This window comes from Phalangium opilio, unplaced genomic scaffold, assembly GCF_054372755.1.
Source record: "Phalangium opilio isolate 3A_F unplaced genomic scaffold, DU_Popi_V2 ptg000329l_1, whole genome shotgun sequence".
In the NCBI taxonomy this organism is placed as follows: Eukaryota; Metazoa; Arthropoda; class Arachnida; order Opiliones; family Phalangiidae; genus Phalangium; species Phalangium opilio.
In genome coordinates, this window is record NW_028324226.1 from 5,617,882 (window position 1) to 5,636,105 (window position 18,224).

At 43.4% G+C, this 18,224-nt stretch overlaps 3 protein-coding genes across 5 annotated transcripts; 1 reads left to right on the forward strand and 2 right to left on the reverse strand.

Moving 5' to 3' along the window:
- The first annotated feature begins 88 nt into the window (after window positions 1-88).
- On the forward strand, window positions 89-805 carry LOC149610507 (DNA-directed RNA polymerases I, II, and III subunit RPABC4-like). 3 transcript variants are annotated; one of them, XM_089859433.1, is made up of 4 exons: window positions 89-221; window positions 335-430; window positions 528-620; window positions 696-805. In XM_089859433.1, the coding sequence occupies exons 2-4, from the start codon at window positions 373-375 to the stop codon at window positions 716-718; spliced, it is 174 nt and encodes a 57-aa protein (XP_089715559.1). In that variant the 5' UTR covers window positions 89-221; window positions 335-372; the 3' UTR covers window positions 719-805. The 3 variants fall into 3 exon arrangements, with proteins under 3 accessions (XP_089715559.1, XP_089715557.1, XP_089715556.1); XM_089859431.1 differs by having other exon boundaries at window positions 109-276; XM_089859430.1 differs by lacking the exon at window positions 89-221 and having other exon boundaries at window positions 283-430.
- Window positions 610-10,557, reverse strand: LOC149610508 (exocyst complex component 3-like). Its single transcript, XM_089859409.1, has 17 exons — window positions 10,317-10,557; window positions 10,075-10,259; window positions 9,321-9,411; window positions 9,059-9,247; window positions 8,735-8,997; window positions 7,270-7,459; window positions 7,123-7,196; window positions 6,961-7,056; window positions 6,721-6,880; window positions 6,519-6,612; window positions 5,080-5,150; window positions 4,867-5,012; window positions 3,665-3,736; window positions 3,318-3,594; window positions 2,150-2,242; window positions 920-1,012; window positions 610-852 (listed from the first exon to the last, which is right to left on the reverse strand). Exons 1-17 carry the CDS (start codon window positions 10,371-10,373, stop codon window positions 766-768), a joined length of 2,238 nt encoding a protein of 745 aa, XP_089715535.1. The 5' UTR covers window positions 10,374-10,557; the 3' UTR covers window positions 610-765.
- Window positions 10,558-11,365: 808 nt separating this feature from the next.
- Window positions 11,366-18,166, reverse strand: LOC149610509 (uncharacterized). The gene is made up of 10 exons (XM_089859414.1): window positions 18,027-18,166; window positions 17,811-17,964; window positions 17,521-17,751; window positions 16,605-17,047; window positions 16,435-16,542; window positions 15,706-16,001; window positions 15,514-15,639; window positions 15,214-15,426; window positions 11,954-12,022; window positions 11,366-11,875 (listed from the first exon to the last, which is right to left on the reverse strand). The coding sequence occupies exons 1-10, from the start codon at window positions 18,046-18,048 to the stop codon at window positions 11,765-11,767; spliced, it is 1,773 nt and encodes a 590-aa protein (XP_089715540.1). The 5' UTR covers window positions 18,049-18,166; the 3' UTR covers window positions 11,366-11,764.
- Between the last annotated feature and the right edge of the window lie 58 nt (window positions 18,167-18,224).

An 18,224-nucleotide genomic window follows, 5' to 3' on the forward strand; every position in this document is an offset into this window, starting at 1 on the left:
GCTATTTTACACTCTAAGTTGCCAGGTCTCCTTGTGCAAATGGTATGAATCCTCCACGCCTGTAAACTATGTATTGGCGCCTCAGGTGAGAGAATTTGGCAACTTAAATTGCCAAAATAAAAATAAAAATTGGCGCCGCGCACAGGCCTTGATTAACGTAGGCAACGAGTAGACATTACAAAATACACAACACAAGTAAACAGGTTAAAGGAGAATCAAAGGTTTACATTCTTTCTTTTTAAGGTTAAGGGTCATTTTTGACCATCGTGCTTAAAAGTACGTTTAAAATAACATAAAAAACTTTTATCAGTTTAAATAAATACCCCTTATCTAGTTTAAATAGGCATAACGAACTAAGCCTCGGTCAGAACAATGGATGCATCAACATCCAAGGAACCACCAAGACAACCCATGGTGTATATTTGCGGAGGTAATTTGAAATTTGATAATTTATGCCCTTTAACCCCTCACTTTTTAATCTTAAGGTCATTTTGACATGACTAATGTTTAAATATAAATATTTGCAGAATGTCATCAAGAAAATGAAATAAAACCAAGAGATCCTATTCGTTGCCGAGAATGTGGATACAGAATAATGTACAAAAAACGTACCAAGCGTCGTATCCTTTATTTTATATTATATTAATATTATATAAATCTCTTATAAATATATTTTACTTAACTACAAACTAAAGTCATCGTTTTTGATGCTCGATGATGCAATTTCAAATAAGAAAAAATAACCAAAAAAATTTGTATTTACTTTTAAGCGACATAAATCTCTGAAAATATTGTTTTTTTTATATTTTTGATGTCTGATGATTTGGCCCCTTCTAACATCTCCGAGACCAACTATAAAAATTAGTTAAATAAGAACAATGATCCCCCCAACCAAATTTATATCTTTCCTTTTACAAACCTGTCTAGCATCAGATTTTCCCAAGTCACCTCTCAAGTTAATGAGTTCAATTAATTGGTCATCTGATATGTCAGGATAGCTGTGAATCAAACTCTAAAGAAAAAACATTATAAGAATAAATGGGATATTGATTGCTAAGATTAAATTAATTATCCAATGATTGAACTTGAAGGGATTGGGAATAATAACATCAGGGTTCATACACACCTGGAAAACTTGGGGAAATATGTGGGAATAAAACCTGGATAAACTCAGGGAAATGTATGGGAGTAAAACGTGTAGACAGGGTTCATACAAACCTGGAAAACCTGGAAATATCAGGGAAATAAATAGTTGACAAAAACCTCAAGGAAAACTCAGGGAAATTTAGAATTTTTAGTAAAATTCAGGGAAATCAAGGAAATTTGCGTCAAACAGGGGCCGAGTAATTAAGCAAAATGCTCGTGAACATACCCTCCATAGGATTAACATTACACTATACTTTGGAGGCTCATAACTCTGGTTATATTAGAGATACGGGGATGTCCTTTGAGTATGTTATAATCCTATTTATCCCCCCCCCCCTCCTTCGTTAACATTTGCTAAATAGGATACTCCATATACAGGAAAAACCTGGAAATCTCAGGGAAATTTGTTTTCCAAAAGTTGTATGAACCCTGGTAGAAACTCAGGGAAAAAAACCTGGGAAATGTATGGGAAAAAAACCTGTAAAAACTTAGGGAATTATATGGGAGAAAAACCTGTAAAAACCCAGGGAAATATATGGGGGAAAAAACCTGGTAAATATATGGGAGAAAAACCTCTAAAAACTCAGGTAAATATATGGGAATAACACCTGTAAAAACTCGGGGAAATATATGGGAGAAAAACCTGTAAAAACTTAGGGAATTATATGGGAGAAAAACCTCTAAAAACTTGGGGAAACATGGGAAAAACCCAGGTAAATATATGGGAATAGCACCTGTAAAAACTCAGGAAAATATATGGGAATAACACCTGGCAAACTTAGGGAAATATATGGGGTAAAAAACTGCTAAACTCAGGGAAATATATGGAAAAAAAAGCCTGCAAAACTAATACATGGGAAAAAAAATGGAAAACACAGGGAAATATATGGGGAAAAAAAAAACCTGCAAAACTTTGGAAAATGGGTTTTCCAAAAGTTGTAAGAACCCTGAACATTATACTGTGCCAACCAAAGATGTTAGCCAAAAATTTATAATAACATACCGATATTTCCAAGGACAACATATTTGTGTCATAAAGCTTCAAAACCACCGCAAGTTGAGGGAATGCGTCTAAAGGTGAAGTGTTTTGCTGGTTCTGAAGGGGAAAAAAAAATATATTTGAATATTACAATCAATGATGGGCACTGTCCAATCTGAGACTGTTATCAGTCACCAATATCACTATTTTGCCAATATGTTAGTTTGGGCTTAAAGGAAAACTTCAGATAACATAACATAACCTTAAAAGAACACCCTTTTTCTAAATATAGGGTAAAAGGAAAAATAAATGATCTCTTATTACAAAATAATTAGCATTTAATTAGTGTTAACACGAGTACTAATGTGCTGCCATTAGTTTAGTGGCGTCTGCTAAATCGAACCACTTACTGCTACAGGATTGGTTGAATTTTCACAGGCTGAGAGGGACATAGCCCACTCGATCACGCGCGTAAGTTTTACTTTTATATTTAGAAAAAGGCTGTTCTTTTAAGACATAATATTATGTTTCCTGAGCTTTTCCTTTAAATTAATGTTAGAAAATTTTGAGGGTGAAGTAGAAAATCAAGTGATTTTTTTATCGATTCTTCTACTAATTTTAAGACCAGTCTGCATAGTGAAACATTCAGGAAATACCAGCTCCGAATGATTTTAAAATTCAAATTAGGTTCAGATTTGAAGGATAATTTTAAATAAGGACTTCTGACCAATCGCGTAACGCCCTCCCTTTTTATTAACAAAATTCTCGTGGCACGCTCCATGTCTCGCGCCACAATTGTCACGTCGCCTGCAAATTTTATCAAATCTCGTGATAAATTTCATTCAACACGGAGCATGCGTGCCATGAGAATTTTGTTAATAAAAATGCAGGGCGTTACGCGATTGGTCGGAGGGGCTTATTTAAAATTACCCTTAAAATGTGAACCTAATTTGAATTTTAAAATCATTCGGAGCTGGTATTTCCTGAATGTTTCACTATTTGCAGACTGGTCTTATAATTAGTAGAAGGATCGATAAAAAAATCACTTGATTTTCCACTTCACCCTCCCTTTAATAACTGGGTAGGTATTGTTATCAGTTAATTATAACTTTTAAACCTCCCAAAATCATCATAACCAATCATTATATTAGTAACTTTAAAAAATACTTAATAGGTCAAAAAACTAACTCACTTTTTCTTTTTCTTTAACAACGGATTTCAACTTAATGAAAAGAGCCTTTAGAACTTCTCCTTCCTTTGAAAACTTATCAGCCACCTCTTTCCTTTCTTCGTAATTACGGAAAGCGGTTTTTCTTTGCAACAGAGCACGAATATAACTCTTAGCAATGCGTTTTTCAATTCCTTTCATGATGTCATCGAAATTGCAGGGCCACAAGTGGGTATAATCATGGCAATAATCCTCCAGAGTCGCGCATATAGTGTCAACCATATTTGTACCCGTTAATTGCCTTTAATTTAGAAATAATATTAAAATTAATTACATAACATAACATAATGAAAGAAAAGACTATTGTTTACCATTTTCTCGTTAAAGCATCGGCAAGCTCTTTATCCAAATCCAAAAATACTTCATCTTGTAGATACCCTAATCTGAAATACGTTATTACTTATTATTACTGCCATTAATTAAAAGTGTAATTAGTACCATAAGTTTATAAGATATGTTCCATAAGTATGACACGTCTTGTATTCGGTAATGCTAGAGATACTTACAGCTCGAGCTAGTTCGAGAACGACAACGCGAGAATTGAAGTCCTACACTCGGTTAATTTTGCAGACTTCCATCTTCCTATTTAGTCTGTACTAAGCCTTTACAGGGTTCATCCAACTTTTGGAAAACAAATTTCCCTGAAATATCCAGGTTTTTCCCCATATACTTCCCTGAATTTTCCAGGTTTTTCCCCGTACATGGAGTATCCTATGGAGCAAATGTTAACGAAGGAGGGAGGGGGGGGGCAAATAGGACTATTGCATAATCAAAGGACATCCCCGTATCTCTAGTAGAACCAGAGTTATGAGCCTCCAAAGTATAGTGTAATGTTAATCCTATGGTGGGAATATTCACGAACATTTTGCTTAATTACTCGGCCCCTGTTTGTCGTAGCCCTAAGTTTTTAGTATGGTTGGCTGGGGGACAAATAGGACTATTACATACTCAAAGGACATCCTCGTATCTCTAATATAACCAGAGTTATGAGCCCCAAAGTATAGTGTAATGTTAATCCTATGGAGGAGGTGTTCACGAACATTTTGCTTAATTACTCGGCCCCTGTTTGTCGTAGCCGTACGTTTTTAGTATGGTTGGATGGGGGATAAATAGGACTATAACATACTCAAAGGGCATCGCCGTATCTCTAGTAGAACCAGAGTTACGAGCCTCCAAAGTTCAGTGTAATGTTAATCCTATGGAGGGGGGGGGGATGTTCACGAACAATTTGCTTAATTACTCGGCCCCTGTTTGACGCAAATTTCCCTGATTTCCCTGAATTTTACTAAAAATTCTAAATTTCCCTGAGTTTTCCCTGACGTTTTTGTCAACTATTTATTTCCCTGATTTTTCCAGGTTTGTATGAACCCTGCTTTAACAGCGCCTCACCAGGCAGGCGTCGCTTTACCTCGAATCTATGACCTACGTCACTTCATGACAAGCTCCAGTTTCTAAGTTACCAGTGACAAACTTATGTGGAACATATCTTATGAACTTATTAATTTTTTATTACGTTTCTATTCGTAGGTCTTCATAATGGTATTGAAGTATCTCGTGGGTTTTTTCCGCTTCATTATCATCTTTACTAGATTTCCAATAACGATTATAAAGTTGTTTAAACATATCCTTAAACTGTTGACAATTATTTGCTACAGCCACCTATTTAAGTATTTAACATTAAGTACTTAATTCTAAATCAGGAACAAAAAGATTAGGGCACACGCACCATGTAATGTGTATAATATTTACAGACACTTCGATCTTCAAAATGTTTATAAGAATAGTCTTTAATTGCGTCTATAAAAGGAAAATGTTTTCAGTTCTATTGTTTTAATTTTAAGTCCTTTAAAGGGACTGCAAAGAAGGCATCAGCGGGTGGGTAAAAATTATTTGAAATACGTCACAGACATCACGTAATGCCAAGATACAAAGCCTCCTCATGGAGTGGAACTGGACATTTAGTCCTTGTTTTTTTGCAAGATTGCAGCGCCAATTCCATGAAGTGGTAGTTTTCGAAATAAAACGAACTAAGCTTCTTTGAACCACGCCTCTCCTCGGTCACGTGCTTCTGACGTATTTCAAATCATTTTTACCCACCCACCGATGCCCTGTTTACAGTCCCTTTAACGTTGCCGAGGGAAACAAAAAAAAAACCCAATTCTAGTGTACCTATAGAGAGTGGTACTAAGAGGGGAGGAGCTACGGGGGCGTGACGTCAATATCTGTAGTCTAAATAGTATGGCCTAAGCTGACGACCTCCAATATAGTCCCCAAAAACCGAGGTAAGAGATAGGAGGGTATGACGTCATGAGAAAGTTCGTGGTAGTAGACTAGAAAGAGGTCTGAGGGGTGTAGATTAATAGGGCTCCTCCCCTTTCCACCAAAATGGTGTCACACTCACTTTACAGAGTGGAAGGCTTATGGGGGAATGCATCAGATTGGTTAAGCAGATGCATGACGTTTAATGGAGAATATTTTCACCCCTTTGCCCACTCCATATAGAGCTATCTCAGACGCCTTGGTGTGACGTCACCCATGCTATTTGCTCATAGAACCAAAGCGGTACCAAACATGGCCGCCCACTGCCAAAGCTAAGCCTGTGACGTTTAACCTAGGCACTAACGTCACAACTGAGATATCTCTATTGATAAACCGACCTAATCTCGTATTCTTATTTCATCCCCTTTCTCATGGGATTTTCGTTTCCTTTCACAGGAAAGCATTAATTAACATAACATTATACTTCAAAAGAACGGCGCTTATCCAAATATAAAAGGAATTATATTATTTACAAAATAATAAGCATTTAATTAGTCTTAAAAAACGAGGACTACTGCGCCATCCGCCATTGCCTTAGTGGCGTCTGCTAAACCGAACCTCTTACATGCGTGATCGAGTGGGCTATGCCCTATCTTACCCTTACCTCTCTCTCAGAAAGTGGGAATTCAACCAATCCCACAGGGGCTTACAGACTCCACTAAACCAATGGCGGTTGGCGCAGTATTCCACGTTTTTAAGACTAATTAAATGCTAATTATCATATTGTAATAAGAGATCGTTAATTTATCTTTTTTAATATTTAGAATAAAAGGTCTTTCTTTTAAGGTATAATGTTATGTTACTTGAACTTTTCCCCGTTAAAATTAGACTAAAATTAATTAATACCTCTATACATTTTCCTAAATGACACAACTTGACGTAAACTCTCTAACATCACCCTGTTAACTACATCTTGGTTAACAGTGCGAGCCAGATGAAGCTAAAATTAAATCAAATTAATTAATTAATTAAGTTTTTGCTAAAAAGTAAAAAAAATCAATCATAAATATCAGTATTTATGTAAAAGAACAAAAAAAAATAATAGTACGTGTTGATCAATCATTTGAATCAAAATAACAGGAAGTGACGTATGAAAGTAGCCATTTCCATCCGCTTCTGGTTCAGCGTCTCTACTCCAATCTTTCACTTCGGTAGCTAAAGTATTTTTCATCCATTCTTCGTAGTTGGTTCTCATATAATCCATGAATCTTAATTAATTAATTTAACTCAAATTTAGAACCAATAATTATTAATTACTTAAGATCATTCTCAGACTCCCGTTAATTACTTTTGAATTAATTTTTCAACCAAGCTCTCTTCTAACAAGGGCTCTAACTTGTTAACGTCTATTCCTAAATCAGGGTGTCCCATTAACTCTTCGCTCCTATGGTTTTAATTTGAATTAAAGTAATTTTTAATCGGAATTAAAATGATTCAGAATTAATTATACTTGTATGTTTTTAGCCAGGCTAATAGAGTCATATATTCATTGCCTTCTAACCCATTCAAGACAATGTTGTGCAGCTAATTTTAGAAATAACTCGTTAGGGATAATTCCCTGATGAGATTTTGTCATCATTTTTGTAAAGATACTTACATGTTTTGAAATACAGTTGTGGTAAATCTTGACATATTGGTTAACAATGTCATACCATGGAGGAAAACATGGTACACAGAAAACTTTGAGTACTTTAAGATCATCCAGAATAATCATGCGGTTGATTTCCAAATGTCGAACGAGCCACATTTTATTTTCTTCTCTAACTTCCAATTGGTTTCCTTCAATCCTACATTATTTAAAGTTAATTTACTAGTTTATTACTAGGATTGTGTAGTGCAACCTGTTTTTCTAGAAGTTTGTGGGTATTCGCGAGTTTTCCATAAAGCTATAGTAACACTACGCGAGTCCGGTTTTTTCCCCTACGCGAGTCCGTTTGCTCCCCCCTACGCGAGTCCGTTTTTTCCTCCCCCCTACGCGAGTCCGTTTTTTTCCTCCCCCCTACGCGAGTCCGTTTTTTCCTCCCCCCTACGCGAGTCCGTTTTTTCCTCCCCCCTACGCGAGTCCGTTTTTTCCTCCCCCCTACGCGAGTCCGTTTTTTCCTCCCCCCTACGCGAGTCCGTTTTTTCCTCCCCCCTACGCGAGTCCGTTTTTTCCTCCCCCCCTACGCGAGTCCGTTTTTTCCTCCCCCCCTACGCGAGTCCGTTTTTTCCTCCCCCCTACGCGAGTCCGGTTTTTATCCCCATACGCGAGTCCGGTTTTTCCTCCCATACGCGAGTCCGGTTTTTCCTCCCCTACGCGAGTCCGGTTTTTCCTCCCCTACGCGAGTCCGTTTTCCCCCCATACGCGAGTCCGTTTTCTCCCCCCTGCGCGAGTCCGTTTTTCCCCCTGCGCGAGTCCGTTTATTCCCCCCTGCGCGAGTCCGTTTATTCCCCCCTGCGCGAGTCCGTTTATTCCCCCCTGCGCGAGTCCGTTTATTCCCCCCTGCGCGAGTCCGTTTATTCCCCCCTGCGCGAGTCCGTTTATTCCCCCCTGCGCGAGTCCGTTTATTCCCCCCTGCGCGAGTCCGTTTATTCCCCCCTGCGCGAGTCCGTTTATTCCCCCCTGCGCGAGTCCGTTTATTCCCCCCTGCGCGAGTCCGTTTATTCCCCCCTGCGCGAGTCCGTTTATTCCCCCCTGCGCGAGTCCGTTTATTCCCCCCTGCGCGAGTCCGTTTATTCCCCCCTGCGCGAGTCCGTTTATTCCCCCCTGCGCGAGTCCGTTTATTCCCCCCTGCGCGAGTCCGTTTATTCCCCCCTGCGCGAGTCCGTTTATTCCCCCCTGCGCGAGTCCGTTTATTCCCCCCTGCGCGAGTCCGTTTATTCCCCCCTACGCGAGTCCGTTTTCCCCCCCCTACGCGAGTCCGTTTTTCCCCCTACGCGAGTCCGTTTTTCCCCCTACGCGAGTCCGTTTTTCCCCCTACGCGAGTCCGTTTTTCCCCCTACGCGAGTCCGTTTTTCCTCCCAAATCAGGACTCGCGCACCTCTATATTTATTACCAAAAAAAAAATCATTTATAAAGTTACCTTTCCATGACTGCATCTTTCAAAACCTCAAAAGCTTTTCGTTTCCATTGTTTCGGTCTTCCAGGCGCCAAAAATCCAACATTTCTTTGACGTTCAAGAGCAATTTTATCAGCTGTTTCTTCTCTCTCAATAATACGAAGTGCCGTGACAATAACTTGGGGTTCTTTTCTAACAGTATCCAAAGTACGACGTAAAACAAGCCATAATTGCTTGCCAAGATTATCCGACAGTTTTTCAACATCACTGAAATAATACTTGAGCGTCTGGTGCGGAAAAAGACATTAAATACTATTAAGCATTCTATTAATCAAGGATTAAAGTTACGTGGCTGTCAGTCGGACTTTGTTGCGGTAACTTGGACATCTCAAACAAGATTTCGTCCCTGGAATTTTCCAGATCTGACAATCTTTGATGAGCGTGTAAAAGCTTTCCTTCATTAATGAAAGCCTGCGTTTTTTGAACACTGCCAGGAACGTTAAATATGTGTTTCAAGTTTTCAATTGCAGTGACATGCTGTGTGTCGCAAAGTAGATATCAGAATCAGTCTGTAAATAACATGAACCTCCAGGCATAGTTTTTAACGTACTTGGCTGTGATTAATAGCTTCTTTCTTAACATCTTGTAATTTGTCCGATAGTCGAGGTATCAACTTGAATGAATCTTCAATTTCTTGAAGGCTATAGACAGTCGGATAAGGGTTAAAAATTTATCCTCATCTACCATCAAAATGGCAAGAACGGCAATAGATGCTACTGATTGGCAAAGTGGGCTGCTGAGGCTTTTAATATTTGACTATATAAATCAAAGTCCTGACTGACTGACTGACTGACTGATAATCAACGCCCAGCCCAAACCGCTTGCCCTAAAAGGCTGAAAATTTGCAGGAACGTTACTCATAAGTAGTAGGCGCGTACTAAGAAAGATTTTTCCAATCCGCCGCCGTCTTAAAAAATGGCGCCCAAAAATGTAAAAAAACTTCTCTATGCAACATAGTCCGCGTGTTTCAACTGATTTCACAAATATTTAGTACACTGGTTTCCTTTAAGCTATAGACGGACAGAATGGTCTTTTGGGTTCGATTTGTTGCCATCTTTTTAAATGGCGGCCAAAAACCTAAAAACCCTTATAATAATGTCCGCGTGAAGAGTAATAAAAAATGCATCCTGACGGGCTGACGGGCAACACCGAGTGCCTTCGCTCCTAGGGTGCTACAAAAATATTAGTCATCAGTAAAATCTACCCATTAATTCTTTATATCATTTTGATGGAAGTTCTTATTACAAGCGAGCGACGCCGCGGGTAACAGCTAGTATTTGATATATTCCATGCACCCTACATACTTATGCTTTATCTCTTTGATATCTTGCAATGAAGTTTGAAGATGATTTAGACTAGTTTTGACACCATCAAGTTGAGATTGCATGGTAGTCTTTAACATGGCTTCGACTGAAGCTTTTTTGCGACTGACTTTCCTCTTATATTGTTCAACTTTTTCTAATTGATCTGGGCGTTGAAGCATAATCGCCTACATGTTGGTGAAAATTAAAAATTTCTCCCGTTTTAAAATTTAAACTTTACTCACGACATGCTTTGCGGCAGTGGCTCTGGCTTCAGCTTCCATAACATCAACAGCATCCATTTTGTTTATTATTATGAAGACTGAATCTGAATTTCACCCTAAGCCTTGGTCTATCAATTTTTGAAGTTTCACAATTAAGTGTACACTCAATTAAACTGTATAGAAATTTCGGCCTTATTAAAAAAAAACAATATTTTAAATTATTTGTCTACTGACTTAAGCTGAAAACTTATTTAAATCCATTCGCACACAGAAATCTACTTCACGTCGCGGATGGTGGGTGGGTGTCAACTGTCAACACTCACCTCTGACCTTGTGCCGGTCTCGGGTCACTGACCCTGAGGGACCAAGACCATAACCAAGACCGGCAAAGAATTAAAATATATTAACTAACTTCTTTAAATGTAATTATTAAATTATTATTACTTGTGCCTGATAAATGGCTTTTTTCCGCAAACTTATGTACAGCGCTGATTTGTATTTTTCAAAGTATTCACCCGGGAAATTTGAAATTAAAATATCTACCTACCTTCGCTGACAATTACTTTCACCCTTTTACTTTGAAATTAACTACGAAAGTTGAATATTATATTGAAAAAGACCGTTTTAGAACGTTTTTATTACCTAGCGTCACATTTAGTACCTAAACCTACTGGAAAATACTAAAATAGGCAGTGCAATGCGGTTCGTAAGCCTTTGTTTTTGACAAATGACATATCATAGCGCACTCGATCACCACGTACTTTCGCTGACCAAACTTTCACCCTTTTACTTTGAAATTAACTACGAAAGTTGAATATTATGTTGAAAAAGACCGTTTTACAACGTTGTTATTACCTAGCGTCACATTTAGTGCCTAAACCTACTGGAAAATAGGCAGTGCAATGCGGTTCGTAAGCCTTTGTTTTTGACAAATGACATATCATAGCGCACTCGATCACGCGCTCAATAACGCTAGGTGCTCGCCCTATAGCTGACCGCGTGGGCTATGTTTAGATGAGCAATAGATATTTTTAATCATAAAGACCTTTCTTTAAAATAATTCAAAAACAACAAGATTGACTGGATTTATTATTAAAATTGATTATTATTATAATAATGCAATACCGATAACATTATAACATGGGTATTTGTAACACTATTATTACAACTAAAAAAAAATCACAGGATCTTCACTGGGGGGGTTTTTAGTTTTACCACCACAATAACATTTTCCATCTGGGACTGAATTATATTATTTTAAATATGTAAATATACATGTATAAAAAATACGGAGTTTAAACCCTAATTTTTGCTAAAAAGAAAAAAAAACAGGTCACCTCAGACTCTAAGAGGATACGTCCAACTTAGGTACACTAAGGAGGAGAATGAATACTTTATATATAATATAAACAAGGAAAGATTGAAGAGTAAAGTTGTTCGGAGATTGTAAAAATGGCTCCATTGCGCATTTAGCTTTGAGCCTTGGACATTTCGGCGAATATTAGTCGCGAAGTGAAAGCCACAAATATGGCAAAGACTACAGTCATTATTGTGCCATAGCTCATGGAAACGCCAAATATCTAAAGACAATAACGCTGTTAATTGTTACTGAGATTAAGAGTTCCGGAAACAAGACGTTTTACTGTCTCATTTCATACCATCATATTCAATGGGTTTTGGCAAAGGAATCGTATGACTTGAAGACGTTCTTCAGTTGGACAAATACACTACAAAAAATTAACTTTCATTTAAAATTATATTGAAATTGACCCCTTATATCTGATTACTATAGCCGGGACGCTCCTGGGCACGACCGACGCGAACAGGAGGCGCTTGGGCACGACCGACGCGAACAGGACGTGCAGGGGTTCGGCCGACGCAAAGGGGACGTGCAGGGGCTCGACCGACACGAAAGGGACGCGAGGGGGTTCAGCCGACGGGAAAGGGACGCGGGGGGTTCGACGGACGCGACGGGGTTCGGCCGACGCGAAAAGGACACGACGGGGTTCGACCGACGCGAATGGGACGCGACGGGGTTCGACCGACGCGACAGGGACGCGACGGGGTTCGACCGACGCGACAGGGACGCGACGGGGTTCGACCGACGCGACAGGGACGCGACGGGGTTCGACCGACGCGAATGGGACGCGACGGGGTTCGACCGACGCGAATGGGACGCGACGGGGTTCGACCGACGCGAACGGGACGCACCGGGGTTCGACCGACGCGAACAGGACGCACCGGGGTTCGACCGACGCAAAAGAGACGTGCAGGGGCTCGGACGACGCGAACACGACGTGACGGGGTTGGGCCGACGCAAAGGGGACGTGACGGGGTTGGGCCGACGCAAAGGGGACGTGACGGGGTTGGGCCGACGCAAAGGGGACGTGCAGAGGTTCGGCCGACGCAAAGGGGACGTGACGGGGTTGGGCCGACGCAAAGGGGACGTGACGGGGTTGGGCCGACGCAAAGGGGACGTGACGGGGTTCGGCCGACGCTAAAGGGACGTGACGGGGTTCGGCCGACGCTAAAGGGACGTGACGGGGTTCGACCGACGCTAAAGGGACGTGACGGGGTTCGGCCGACGCTAAAGGGACGTGACGGGGTTCGACCGACGCTAAAGGGACGTGACGGGGTTCGACCGACGCTAAAGGGACGTGACGGGGTTCGACCGACGCTAAAGGGACGTGACGGGGTTCGACCGACGCTAAAGGGACGTGACGGGGTTCGACCGACGCTAAAGGGACGTGACGGGGTTCGACCGACGCGAAAGGGACGTGCAGGGGCTCGACCGACGCGAAAGGGACGTGCAGGGGCTCGACCGACGCGAAAGGGACGTGCAGGGGCTCGACCGACGCGAAAGGGACGTGCAGGGGTTCGACCGACGCGAAAGGGACGTGCAGGGGTTCGACCGACGCGAAAGGGACGTGCAGGGGTTCGGCCGACGCGAAAGGGACGTGCAGGGGTTCGACCGACGCGAAAGGGACGTGCCGGGGCTCGACCGACGCGAAAGGGACGTGCAGGGGCTCGACCGACGCGAAAGGGACGTGCAGGGGCTCGACCGACGCGAAAGGGACGTGCAGGGGTTCGACCGACGCGAAAGGGACGTGCAGGGGTTCGACCGACGCGAAAGGGACGTGCAGGGGCTCGACCGACGCGAAAGGGACGTGCAGGGGCTCGACCGACGCGAAAGGGACGTGCAGGGGCTCGACCGACGCGAAAGGGAGGTGCAGTGGCTCGACCGACGCGAAAGGGACGTGCCGGGGCTCGACCGACGCAAAAGGGACGTGCAGGGGTTCGACCGACGCGAAAGGGACGTGCAGGGGTTCGGCCGACGCGAAAGGGACGTGCAGGGGTTCGACCGACGCGAAAGGGACGTGCAGGGGTTCGACCGACGCGAAAGGGACGTGCAGGGGTTCGGCCGACGCGAAAGGGACGTGCAGGGGTTCGACCGACGCGAAAGGGACGTGCAGGGGTTCGACCGACGCGAAAGGGACGTGCAGGGGCTCGACCGACGCGAAAGGGACGTGCAGGGGCTCGACCGACGCGAAAGGGACGTGCAGGGGCTCGACCGACGCGAAAGGGACGTGCAGGGGCTCGACCGACGCGAAAGGGACGTGCAGGGGTTCGGCCGACGCGAAAGGGACGTGCAGGGGTTCGACCGACGCGAAAGGGACGTGCAGGGGTTCGACCGACGCGAAAGGGACGTGCAGGGGTTCGACCGACGCGAAAGGGACGTGCAGGGGTTCGACCGACGCGAAAGGGACGTGCAGGGGCTCGACCGACGCGAAAGGGACGTGCAGGGGCTCGACCGACGCGAAAGGGACGTGCAGGGGTTCGGCCGACGCGAAAGGGACGTGCAGGGGCTCGACCGACGCGAAAGGGACGTGCAGGGGTTCGACCGACGCGAAAGGGACGTGCAGGGGCTCGACCGACGCGAAAGGGACGTGCAGGGGCTCGACCGACGCGAAAGGGACGTGCAGGGGTTCGGCCGACGCGAAAGGGACGTGCAGGGGCTCGACCGACGCGAAAGGGACGTGCAGGGGTTCGACCGACGCGAAAGGGACGTGCAGGGGCTCGACCGACGCGAAAGGGACGTGCAGGGGTTCGACCGACGCGAAAGGGACGTGCAGGGGTTCGACCGACGCGAAAGGGACGTGCAGGGGCTCGACCGACGCGAAAGGGACGTGCAGGGGCTCGACCGACGCGAAAGGGACGTGCAGGGGCTCGACCGACGCGAAAGGGAGGTGCAGTGGCTCGACCGACGCGAAAGGGACGTGCCGGGGCTCGACCGACGCAAAAGGGACGTGCAGGGGTTCGACCGACGCGAAAGGGACGTGCAGGGGTTCGGCCGACGCGAAAGGGACGTGCAGGGGTTCGACCGACGCGAAAGGGACGTGCAGGGGTTCGACCGACGCGAAAGGGACGTGCAGGGGTTCGGCCGACGCGAAAGGGACGTGCAGGGGTTCGACCGACGCGAAAGGGACGTGCAGGGGTTCGACCGACGCGAAAGGGACGTGCAGGGGTTCGACCGACGCGAAAGGGACGTGCAGGGGCTCGACCGACGCGAAAGGGACGTGCAGGGGCTCGACCGACGCGAAAGGGACGTGCAGGGGTTCGACCGACGCGAAAGGGACGTGCAGGGGCTCGACCGACGCGAAAGGGACGTGCAGGGGCTCGACCGACGCAAAAGGGACGTGCAGGGGCTCAGCCGACGCGAATAGAACGCGCCGGTGTTCGGCCGACACGAACGGGACGCGACGGGGCTCGACAGTCGCGAACGGGACGTGACGGGGCTCGGCTCACCCGAACGAGACGCGACGGGGTTCGGCCGACGCAAAGGGGGGTTCGGCCCCCACTAACGGGACGCGACAGGGTTCGGCCCCCACTAACGGGACGCACCATTAACCATTCATACCTGAACCATCCGATTGCCTTCCATATTAACTTCAGCAAATGCAGAGCACAAAAGTGGAAGCAGCAGTAATGGAACAACGAATAAAAGGACATCCTGCACTGTTGGCGTATGATCTTGCCAGTGTATCAAATAAATGAAACACCAAACAATCACGAGCGAAATGAGCGAAGCCATCCAGCGTTGAAGAGCACACGATGTTACCCTCAAGCGACACTAAAAAGTCCCAATCACATCCACAAACGAATTAACCCAATCATTCTTTTTGTACCTAAGTAACGTAAGAAACTATAAGTTTATTACAGAAAGTTTCCAATATTTATGAAGAATTTCTGCGGTTGTCATTGTGTGTGGAGTAACCGAAATATTATCGCCCGTGTTCTCTTCAAAGTTTCCACTCTGAATTGGAATGAACTTTGATGGCTCCGCCTAATGTATAAGCCAAGATTAAAAAACCAAAAAAACACAGTCAAAACTTGTAATTATACTATTTACAGAGGAATTGTGAGATTTCCTTTTAAGAAACGTTTCATCTTTAACTCCTTCAACACTTTCAGTATCGTTCCTCATTTCAATCTCAGAATCACTTTGACTCTTGAATCTGGAAGCGTTTGATAATGTGCTAGTGAGATTTTGCTCAGACAAGGAACTGGAGCCCGTTGACCGAGTAGATTCCTCCGAAGAATTTATATTACTGCTAATTGTTGGACTTTTAGGTTTACGATGCACCAACATAAAACGATTATCCTCGTCGCATATTAAAGAAGAGTCTTCTTCGAGCCAAAAGGTTTCTGCATAAATTAAAAATGAAGAATATCAAAAAAAAAAAAAAAAATGAAATTTCACTAGTAAAACCAGAAGTGAGATGAGACTAGAAGTGAAGGGCTATTCACTAGCATTGGTAATAGATCCTGGCACTAGTGAACAAATTTGAGGATTTTATGCCTACACTACTGAGAAAAAAATTGGTCGAGTTCCAAAAACATTTCCTACCCACTTCCCCTCAACCTAAAGCCGCGGAACACGGACGCGGGTGCTTGAATCTAGTTCGGCCGTCTACCGCCGCGAGCGTCTCACGTTTTGGAGGGGAAATTCTGAAACCGCCACTAGAGGGCCAACCGTTGGTGCGTTATCAAGAATATTCACTTTCGCCGAGTGAAGAATTTGGTTATCTCAGTACTTCTGGTCTCATTTCACTTCTGGTAAAAGTAATCTTCAAATTGCCTTCGCAAATATCTTCTTTTGTCATGGGATCAACTTTAAACTCTTGAGCGTGATAATGGTCATAAACTAACGCATCCAACTCAAGTTCTCGAACAAATCTCCTAATTCCTGAGAGAGGAGATTGATAATATCAAAACTGAACGAGTCATCGACGCTTAGATATTAATTACCAATAGTGTGTGTACGACACAGAGAAATTAAGACAATCGCGACTAATGTATTCCATATCAAGGAAAACACGGAAAAAATGACTCTAGCGAAGAATTGCAACTGACAAACAATGACTTCCAACTCGACTTTTTCGCAAGTTTTGGGATCCAACAAAGGAACTGACTCCAAATCTTGAAGAACAATTAAAAATAACCCGAGAAGAAAGACTAGAAATGCGGCGTTAACTTTGAAGATTGTCCTAGCATGCATGCGAATGTCTTTTAAAAACCGAGGATGCCTAAAAAGGCGACCACTTAAAGATTTAGCGTAAAGTCCCAAGGAAGTCCACATGAGGGCTATAAGGATTGATACTGAGCCACTCAAAATGTCCTGCTTTGATCTGACAGAGGCTATATCGTAAGCGATAAACCATGTTTGGGATATGATGAAGCTTAATGCAGATCTAAAAAAAAATGAAAAACAGTGACCAAATTAATTCATTCATTTAAATTATTTCCTATCACCTGATCATATTACCATGGATAAAAAATGCGCGTGAGGAAATTTGTTTTCACTCTACAGGATAGGCAACTCCCTATCTCAAACGACAGCTTATTCCGCATATACTCTGTTACAACATCGGTTGTCAGCACGCGCAAAGCTCATTCTCTATGTAATCTAGCCTTGCGCGTTCTGACAAGAGACAAAAAACTTCAGGATATTTTAAACGATTTTAAATCCTGAAGATCCTGAAGTTTTTTGTCTCTTGTCAGCACGCGCAAGGCTAGATTACATAGAAACCTAGCTTTGCGCGTGATGACAACCGATGTTGTAACAGAGTATATACAGAATAAGCTGTCGTTCGAGATAGGGAGTTGCCGATCCTATAGCGTGAAAACAAATTTCCGCACGCGCATTCTTTATCCATGATATTACCCAAAAGTCAAGACGTGAAGGATCGTTGCAAAAATGGGCTTGTCTCTTGGATGAAGTGGAATGCCCAAAGCTTTTGAGATACAAAACCACACCCAAAATGGAAGTCTTTGCGACTGTTTTGTAGAATATTTTCCCGCATCCATGCTAGTTTTAGCAAGAGCATCAACTACTGCCACATTGGGTGGCATGTCCTCGGAATCTTCCGAATACTTCGGAATTCGTCTAGGTGACCTGTTAATTTGTACATTTATTACAAACCCTAGTAAAAAATTAAAAAAACATTTAATTACCTGCAATGTCTAGCAATTTTTGGGGGTAAATCCAGAACCGTTTCATTAACAACATTATTATTAGGTGAAATTTCAGCCATATTATCCATTTGAGAGAATTGAGCATCCCTCGGGCCTTGGTCTCTCATGAGGATGTTACCGTTTGTACCTAAGCCTAGTAGAGAGCGAATTTTGTTTGTATTGACGTGAATAAAAAATAGGCAAGAATTTAATTACCCGCTAAAATTTTTTTAATCATCTTTTAATTAATGGGCGTCATTAAATCCGAGACTAATGGTTGATCCTGTCAAAACATTAAAAAATTCCCACCTTCAAAAACGTGACCATTTTGGAAACGCTGAGTACGCCATCTATACTGTTTGACCCCCAGTTTCGGTTAAAGCAGTCGAAGAACCGGGACGGCGAGGTTTAATC